This window comes from Neodiprion virginianus, chromosome 2, assembly GCF_021901495.1.
Source record: "Neodiprion virginianus isolate iyNeoVirg1 chromosome 2, iyNeoVirg1.1, whole genome shotgun sequence".
NCBI classification, from domain to species: Eukaryota; Metazoa; Arthropoda; class Insecta; order Hymenoptera; family Diprionidae; genus Neodiprion; species Neodiprion virginianus.
In genome coordinates, this window is record NC_060878.1 from 36108692 (window position 1) to 36118658 (window position 9967).

General features: G+C 40.5%; 2 protein-coding genes across 2 annotated transcripts; one reads left to right on the plus strand and one right to left on the minus strand.

Moving 5' to 3' along the window:
* Nucleotides 1–6380: 6380 nt before the first annotated feature.
* Nucleotides 6381–7280, plus strand: LOC124297686 (MIP18 family protein galla-2). The gene is made up of 3 exons (XM_046748960.1): nucleotides 6381–6599; nucleotides 6683–6762; nucleotides 6848–7280. Exons 1-3 carry the CDS (start codon nucleotides 6479–6481, stop codon nucleotides 7115–7117), a joined length of 471 nt encoding a protein of 156 aa, XP_046604916.1. The 5' UTR covers nucleotides 6381–6478; the 3' UTR covers nucleotides 7118–7280.
* On the minus strand, nucleotides 7270–9559 carry LOC124297685 (mitochondrial inner membrane protein OXA1L). Its single transcript, XM_046748959.1, has 8 exons — nucleotides 9327–9559; nucleotides 9017–9191; nucleotides 8561–8731; nucleotides 8334–8477; nucleotides 8176–8261; nucleotides 7799–8071; nucleotides 7560–7722; nucleotides 7270–7480 (listed from the first exon to the last, which is right to left on the minus strand). The coding sequence occupies exons 1-8, from the start codon at nucleotides 9390–9392 to the stop codon at nucleotides 7317–7319; spliced, it is 1242 nt and encodes a 413-aa protein (XP_046604915.1). The 5' UTR covers nucleotides 9393–9559; the 3' UTR covers nucleotides 7270–7316.
* Between the last annotated feature and the right edge of the window lie 408 nt (nucleotides 9560–9967).

Below are 9967 nucleotides of genomic sequence, written 5' to 3' on the forward strand. Positions count from 1 at the left end.
GGTACACCACTATTGCACATATAGAGAAGGTGGTGTTTACAGTTTTTACGATTCACGTGAAGCAACGACGCTATACCCATAGAATCGATGCCGCGCTTCCTGCATTCGTCGAGAGAAAATCGTTCGCAAAAAACGCTACTGATCTGGATAAGATTTTATTACCAATTATAGGTACCGATACCGAGAATCTCGTTGCACTCGAGGCGATATACACTCGAGCTTCGGCTAAACAGCACTGAAAATTAAGGGTAAGGACTAAACTCCGTCAAGTTTTTCGCCCTGAAGAGAAATGCCCACGCAAATCCCGTTACCGTGAAAGTACGCAGGTACGTATTATAATCCTCGCTTCGCAATGAGATCCTTTCCCGTACTGGTGCCCCGCCTCGTCCTTTTCCTCCTCCTCCTCCTCCTCCTCCTTCCACAATTCCCCGGGGTATTTCGGACGCTCGGTGCTTTTAATAATCTTCTTATCTACTCCGACGTGTACATATACCCGTTGGTATATATACCTATTTATTACCGCACACTGTATAAACATTTTGCAGGAGTTGCTTAAAATTCAGAGGAAAGAAAAATTATTCGGAGAAATTTTCGCTGACGAAATCAGCGCAAATTGGATACCGATGAAATTTCGCATCGAATAAATCGCATGTACAATACGCGGATTTTAAACTACGCACCTTTAAATTCCTACTCGCTAATCTACGCTGGGAAATAGAGCGGAAAAGAGAGATGGAAGATCTGCGGGACGCGGTCCGGTTGCTAACGATTATTTTAGAATTTTTTCTATTCACCGTTAAACAAAGAAGCGAACGAGATGAAAAATGATGGTACTTGCGGGCCGAACTCGAGCTTTTCCCTTTTCACGCCCTGCGCCCTCATAGACGTGCAGGATTAATTACGTGTCTCTGCGAAACGTGCAACTTTCAAGTTTCAAGTTTCAAGTTTAGAGACGCGCGCGCTCTCATTTTACAATTTGAATTATGAACTCGAAGCTGTTGGCTCCTACTCGCGACGAGCGGTACCTTGAGATATGGTCTGTTCTGCAGGGTTACGTGAGACTGACGTAAAGCGTCCTGCAGGAGCTCCGGGAGATGGAGAGGAAAAATTATTAGCACGACCACTCGAGTGTAAGACGCGAGCGCGCACATTAGCCTGGTCGTAACAGCGCCCTAATCACGTTTTAAAGTCGACCCGTACGCGTCGTTACTTATCCCGTATACCTACATTACCTACGTACTCTCGTACCTATACCCTAACGGCGAGGCTCACGATCACGCCGTCTTCCTGCATAGTTAAACCCGTGTAACGATCCTCTACTCTTCGTATAGTGCCGAGAACAATTTATGGAATTTGTGAGGCCCGTCGGTCTCGATATTAATGGTATTATAATATCGTGTCTGCAGGTGAGTGGAAGCCGGTGACGGTGCCTCAGACCTACGGAAACTCACGGAATCTACACTCACCGGCAATCTCACGTGGAAAAACTATCCCCCCCACATCTCCGTTTCACATTACAAAGCCGGTATAAACTAATTCGTTTTGAATTGGAAATTGGAAAACGCGTTTCTTATGAATGAACCACCCGAGTACTTCACTCGGAATCGAGTCTCGCAAAAGAAAAAATACATTTTTTAATCCGCCGGGTACAGATCCGTCATTCCTTCGGTCCGAGTGTTTGAACTGCGATAAGACGGGTCAGCACCGAAATGCAACAAGAAATTGACTGCGGTTATTGATAAGAAATGTACAAAAAACTAGAAAACATTTGGTAATTTGCAAAGTCTGGAAAAAAGAAAAGAACGAGGTCGTCTTCGACTTCTTTAATGACTGATAATTCCCAATTTGCAACCGTATTGCCCTTGGTTCGTCTTCAAGAGCCCGCCACTTCGAACCCGTCGACGGGAGATCAGTGCGGTGCTTGCCAAAAAGAGGGGCGCGGATTTAGGAATGGGAAGGAAGTTGTTCGACGGAAAACGGTGTGTGCATGGGTATTATAGGTTTTAACAAAGGTGCTTTCGACTGGCGTCGTGCCAATGAACTTGATCCTTCCTCGCGCGTCATTGTCTCTTCGAGTCTCGAGATTGCGGGTAATCTCTTCATCCCGTTCCATTTTCGCGCTTCGCGTCTATGCTTGCGGTACTTCTGGGCACAGCAGGCTTGCCAGCGTCGAAGGAATTTCTTTAAATCCAAAGAAATTAGAGCCCGTTCAAAGAAAAATGAAAACTTGTTTTCTTATTAAGAGATACTGCCATTTAGGCCGGAATCTCAAGACTGATAATGAAATATCTAAATATAGTATGTGAAATAGAAACAACAGACTAACAGTCAACCAGTTGTGAGGTTCCTGAGAAAATATCCACCAATTAGATAGCATCTGCAATTTTGAAACACACTTATTTGACAAGTTGGTGGTCCTAAATGTTAAAAATAAAAACATATTATGTAAGTAAAATTTCCTTATATCTTTATGCTTACAATTCAGATTGCAGGATATAAATCTGTCCGTGTTACCTGGTTCATTAATTGTCATTATATATTTCCAGGAAAATTGTCCATGTTATGACGCGAAAAAATGAAGTATACTATGTATTCCTGTATTTCTTGAGTTTCTGTACCGTCGAACATTACTCTTGAAAATGAGAAATACGAACAGTTATTGTGGCGGCATTAAGACGTCTATAGAATTATTCTGGTGCCATATAAATAAGAGATCTAAAGAATTGTTTTGGCGCCATTTGAAGAAATATTCGTCCGATAGGTTGGCAACGCCGGTGCACTGTCGTTTTTTACAGCCTGCAAGCTCGACTTTGTCGAATAACTCAGACTCGGCGCCGCCCCTGCAGACCACGTGGTATGACTCAAGTGCCGCAGCCCCCGGAAAGAAGGGCAAGATTCCAGGGGGTGACTAATGTTCTCAGGCTTGTTACGGAGCTGATTTTCTCCGCTGCTTTCATCTCCGTTCCGACAGCCGCGACCCTGAATCCTGATTGCCTAGAGTGATACAGGAATATTGTATTTGCACCAGAAAAAAGGCTGGACCAATTACAGAATATTATTTCAGGAATCAGAATACCACAACTTTTTAACGTCGCAAATTACATGGGTTCCAAAACGAGGAAATTGGGTCCGTTTTTTTAGGTTGCATGTTGTGTGCGTTTAATCAACGAGCCATTGGTCAATAAAAGCTGCCTGCCTCAATCCAGTCGTCTTTTGATATCTCCTTTCTTCCTCAGAATAGGATTTCCGTCGTTCCGTTATGACATATCTACGAAGACACACGAAACTCGTGGAAACTAATCAGACCGCAGATAAAGCTACACCAGCAAACAAATGTGAAGCAGAAAATTTACGTACAGCCCACGGGCCAGCTGACGCATTGCGGTTGGTAATCTCGTTTCGAGTTTACCAACGTCCACCAAACCAATAGCGACATATGGCAACACGGATGTGTAAACGCAACACAATTCCGAGCGCAATCTGAAACTTTAGCCTCACAAATTAGTGTAATTACTTAAATTCTTCATAAACGTATTCATCAAGTTACGGACATTACATAACATGTTAGAAGAGGCGACAATTAGTACTTACTTACCTGATCAAATTTACGAATCGTGTGTTACGAAAATGAATAAACTTAAAATATACTTCCAAAAGTACCGAACAGAATTCCTCATCTTTAATCTCAATTCTTCGAGAAGTTAACAGATGTTCAATTTACAAGTAAGTATATTAGGTAAATCAACATTAATCAATGCAGAGAATTAGCCTCGTGGTAATCGAAGGGTTTCAATATGCAGTTGAACTCCTCGTTGTGTTATGGAGTCGGGATTGATGGGGCGAAATCTGTGATGCATCGCGCAGTGAGTTTCAAGCCTTGGAATTTCTATTGGTTCGCAAACAATTGGGCACTATCAATTACAGCTGAAGAGAATAAAGTCAATTGACACGGTTCACGTGACTCATGTTTCACGTGGAGTTAAACGCTAGCAAGCGAGGTCGAATCAAGCGTTTCATCACGTTCAGAGGGGATACTCAAAAGTTTAGAATTTCATCGATCTATCGGGGGAGAGGTACAACAATTCCAACCGTGCAAACAAGTAAGAGAACAAATTGGAAATGCCGTACCGTAAGGAAATTCTATTGAGAAGCAATTCGATATGTTCCTGAAGCGTGCTAAAAAGAATCGTCAAATCGACAATTAATATCCACTGCAGCATCAAGTGACACGGAACCAAAGAGCGTAATTTCCTTTACTTACAATAATTAAAATACTTTCAGATCGTAGCGAAAGATATCTCGAAAATGATCAAGCAGCATTTTAACCGTTGAACAGTGTACGTCGTGTAATAACATATTGAAACTCGAACAAAATTTATTGCGCTTCGCATGAATTTTTTTACCATCTCAACGGACACACTCTCATGAGAACACAAGAAGAAATTTCACATTGGTTCTACTCCAAGACACCTTGCCAATAAAAGATATTAGACTACTTATAATCTTGTAATCTTAAAGCCAAAGTCTAGACTAGCCGCAAGAGAGGCCAGCGGTTAGAGGCGAAAGGCCATTGGAGTGGTATGGATACTTATGGCATGCAAGAAATGCCGAACTCGCGATTGAGATAATATATGAAGGTATACATATAGATATCACTTCTCCTCTCATCATCGCGATTCTGATTCTCACGAGCTCTTATTACTATGACCTTGAACTTGACGTAATTGCCGTTCCAATGTAGATAAAGCCACGCCTATAATTGTGTGTGTGTATCTGTGCTGAGCATGTATGTGTTGGGTACCAGGTATTCGTTACGTAGTGACAGTGGAATGAAGCCAAATTCTGCTCTCACCTCGCTGGATTGCTAATTAGTTCTCAATCCCGTCTACGATTGGCGCGTATCATTTCAGAGATTAATTAGTGTGAGATAAAAGTAAGCATATATTATCCACAATTGTAATAGTCGGTGAAATTTGTCGAAAGTTGAAACCTCTTTTTTGCCTTCGAAAATTGGTCAGAAGAAGACAAAAAAAAAGGACGAATTAGCCGAATAATTGGAAATCGTGATTCGGTAGGTGTTCGGCAGAACTGAAACGCTTACACACCGAAACGATTTTTGCACAACCGTCGCGTCGCATGCAAGTAATCAAAGTCCAGCCACACTTTACGCCGTTCCACCCTCAGACGGCTGCGGGTAATTTAGCTCTCTCCTCCCCGCGACTTCCCCCCAGCTTCCCTTGGGGTTCGCGCATCAACTGCAACGTAGGGTATGGCCTGTATATCTATAGGCTCCAACTTCGACTACAGACCCTATATTTCATTCTTGCCGAAGGGTGCGACCGTCCGGACGGTATAGAGCCAGCCAGACCTGTAATATACTTTCGTAGTTACAATGCGAAACATACGCTCGATACTCTTTATTTTTAAGACCTGCAACGTTGAATCAATGTAGAGTATTCGTGAAGCGCCTCAGCCTAGTTCCGGTTGTTATTACCTACTGCAAACAGAAAATGATATACACGCATACGGGAAATGCCATGCGAAATTAAACAATTTTAATTCAAATCATTCGAAATTTAGTTGAAACTTTTTCAGGTAAAAGTAAAAAGGAAAAAAATTGTTGGTCGTAAGGATACTATTAGCGAAAAAAGTTTCAACAAAATAAAAAATAGTAAGGGTTCAAATTATCTGACTCCACGTGGAATCCTTTGTCCATATATCATTATAACTAATGTTAATCTTCCTTACAAAAATCATTGCATAGTTCTCAGATGGTTATTTCTTTAGTTACTTGGCACGCCAGGTTTATCGTCAGCTCTTTAATTCAGTGCGTTAACGTGGAATATATCGAAAAAATGGCAAAAATATATCCCAACAATCGGAAAAGAATAGCAACGGATTAAGAATTTCAATACGATCTATTCCGATTTCTTTATCCAAACGGATGTTTCGTATTCTTTGAAAAGAATCAATTCGGATGGAAAGAATTGAATCGGATTGATAATTGCCATCCCTTATTCTAGATAAATAATTGAAACGAACAAGCTATTAGAGGTGGCATTGTCGCGAATATGACGGGATAGGAAAGAACAGATAAAATCGAATAGAAACGAATAAACAGATTAAAACGAACAGTGTCTCATTGGAATGACTCATGCTTAATTCGGAAACTTAAAGAAATGGGATTCATAATTCTGCTAATCGATCCGTTTCTATTCTTTTCCGATTGTTGGGATCCACGTAGGTAATACTTAACAGCGATGAAATCTCTGCCCCTGTATTCCGCAGCATGACATACACATCAGCGATGCATAACCTTACGAGGGTGAACCTTAGGGATGACGTTTAGCAGCGCCATCTCGCGAAAATTTTTTAATTCTCGTTGACAATAAATAATAGCTCCGCATTTAACTCGGTGTCGGAATACCATCGGGTACTTTGTTGATTTGCACGATTTGCACTTATTAATAAGGAAAGAATGGCTGATCAATTAGAAAACACTAATCCAAAATTGTATAAAAAAGTTCATGAGAGGGAAATCACAGCTGAGGACGAAGACGAGGATGTTGTCGATGACTTTGACTCCCGAGAAATATTCGGTAATTCTAACCTCTCGCACTTTTAGCCCGTAGCCTTACGCTCACGTGATTCGTAGGGATCTAAGATTCATGACAATTTACAGACCTTATTCGCAACATCAACGATCCGGAACACCCTCTAACTCTGGAGGAATTGAACGTTGTTGAACAAAGCCTTATAGAGGTATGTAGCTACTTAGGTTAGGTCGCCTTTAGCAGCTTCAACCCGATGGACCAGGAGTTTCATTCTGATATGCGGCTACTTTCAGGTTGATAATAAGCACAATAAAGTCCATGTTAAATTCACGCCTACGATACCTCACTGCAGCATGGCAACATTGATCGGTCTCTCTATCAGAGTCCAACTTTTGCGTGCCCTGCCATCAAGGTTTAAAGTGAATGTGGAAATAACGCCCGGAACGCACGCCTCTGAGACAGCGGTAAACAAGCAGCTTGCAGATAAGGAAAGAGTTGCAGCCGCACTGGAAAATAATCACCTTATTGAAGTAATCAATCAATGCATTGCCGCAAAAATGTAAATGGTCTACGTCCGCTAGATGTAAAAATAATTCACTCTTACTAGTGAGTAATGTACAGTTTTGTATATAACATGTAATACTAGAGTATAATTTTGATGTAAAAATTCTATTGGAATTCATATGAATCATGGATGGAGTAAACAAATGGCAAGTTATGGCTAAAGTTTTCCTTTTATTATCACAATATATTTACAATAACTCAATCCCGTTTCCGGGCCATAATCCGTGTCGGTGGTGGTGTTTGTGCAGTGGGATTATATTTATACGTTTTTGGTACAGGCCCCCGTCCAGCCCGTTCAAATTCCATGTGATCTGCTTCGCCTCTGTCTTGTAATGCCCCAGCCAGTTTCATGTTGGACCAAGCTGCAACAATGGTAGTTTGGTTGAAGGATTTCAGAATAACAAACCGAACGGACTGGAAATCGATTGTACAATAATTTACATTCTTTGAATCCTTTGACAAATCCTTTGTTGGGAGCAAGTTGCGTCGGTGCATGCTTAATAGTTGCTTCGATTTTGAAAAAGGTTCGAACTGATGGAACCTTCAAAAGCATAGCTTGACCTAAAGATATAAAATTTGTCGATGTCCAGTAAACTAATATAGCCTGAAATCAAGGTGGAAGTTGGATGAAGATAGTGAGCAACACAATTTTTTTTTACTACTCTCAATTACCAACTTACTCCGTCAAAATGCATGATGAATGGAAACATAATGATAGGAATTGCTTTGATCGCATGTGCCATAAATCCAGGTCCCAAAGTATCCAGTTTTAACCCGTCAGCTCCAATCTTTATCGTTACATACATTGTAGCGCTAGTTATCAGCGGTAACAAATAGTATTGGTCAGGAATAGTTAAATCTGTAAACCACCAAAGACCTCCTGTGCGCAAACTTTCCACTGGAGCGTTTGCCATACCTCTGAGTGCCATGAAAAACGACACAAAAAATGGTGCCTGCAAGAAATTATGAGACAGTTTGATCAAGATATAAGGAACTACTGGAAAAATACGAAAATAAAAAGAATGTGGAAGATGTTACAATAATTTTGATGCATTACCTGTACCAAAGGCACCAAAGCACTTTTTAATGGAGAAATCCCTTTAGATTTCATAAATGTGTAAAGATCCTGTCCGTATCTTGCAGCTAGATACATATTACAAATAATTAATAAACTCAACAAGTAGCAATCCATAGTATGTCATTTATAAATCATACCGTCAAAATCATTTCCATATTCTCTTGCCTCTGTCATCTTAGCCTGAAGATATTGTACTTGAGGCATGTAGTTATTCATTTTTGCTGAATTCCTTTGCGCCTTAATGACAAGTGGGAACACTAAAAGCCTCACGCATATGGTGCCTGTAATGTTATTCATTGCATAAAAGACTCAAAAGTGATAACAAAAAGATTATGTCAATAGTGAAATACACAGCCCGCGTTACCGATCATTATTGTCCCCCACCATGGTAATCCCAAACCAATATGTAAGTATTCTAAAGCAGACTGAATGAGCCCCGGTGGCCAGTTGCTTCCTAGGCCTAGAGCGGTAATAGGTGGTTCACTTAAACCCTGAACAATATCTACCACTTCTGGTGCAGGTAGTGACGGAGGTTCTGAAAAATTTAATATTGTTAATCAAAATCTTCTGTCAATACAATAAGATAGGAAAAAGAAATTATATTTTTACAGACAGAAAGTTATTTGGAAATTATGGTAAGAAAGGCTGACAAAGAAAACAGTTTATGAAATTGTCAGTCAATTGTATCAAAAAATTTGTTGAATCCCAGGGTCTTGATAACATTCTCTGTTTTTCAGTTTCTCGGCAAGGACGTAGAAGCTTGAAGAAAAGTCTGATGAACACTTGAGAGCAGCTTTTAATACACATGAAGGTATAATACCCGGTATGTTCGGCAGGAGGTTGTCAGGTATTTTATCCTCAACTGTGCTGGCACATCGAACGAAAGCTGTTCCAAGGATAGGTTTGTGTCGCGATAGCCCCAAAGAGGGGAAATTTTTCAATCCTGTATTTTCAAATTTACGTGTCACGTGAAGTGATCTGTGAGAAACGAGAACCTGTCAAAAATCAACTCTATTAAGCGTGCGCATTATCAAACAAGACCTGTCACTTGACAAGAAATCATATTTTGTTATTTGGGAACATTGCGAAGCTGGATCATAACCTCAAAAAATGTAACTTGACTCGCTTACCTTTGACACACTATACGTCTTTGCCAGCGTTCGATTGTGCAGCCTTAGAGACATTCGCGACAACATTTTTGATGGGACGATTCTTCACTCTGGTATTTATTAATCGGTATACGGTTCACGCAAATACCTGTCGCGGTATTTTTACGTGACGACCCACGAACGTAATAAATCCACGCTGCGTTCAGTTCAAGTTGTTACATCACGTGCGCAGCGAGGATGCTCTACGCTACCTACTTACGGCTATATGAATTCGTGCGAACTACCGCAACACTATAATAACTGCAACTTCACTGTGCAGCTTTGACCCGAAATTCAAACAGCTCCGAAACGCTGACTGTAACTGATCTCCAATTCGTATCACGAAATTGTACACTAACCGAAGGAATAAAATAAACTTTATTACGACTCGCAATGACGATAAAGAAGAAATAAGTATTGCGATCAATGCGTCTTTCCAAAATTGAAAGTTACTCGGTTTGGCAACGAAATGAAACAGTATAGTAAGCGATATACGTAGTGCTTTGAAATGTTTTATTTTTATATAACAGCCTGTATTTTTCTTTCACCCTTTCAATAGAATTTATGTCATATAATATATAAATATTTCACCGTGATACGGCGCATAAATTACATTATTTGTA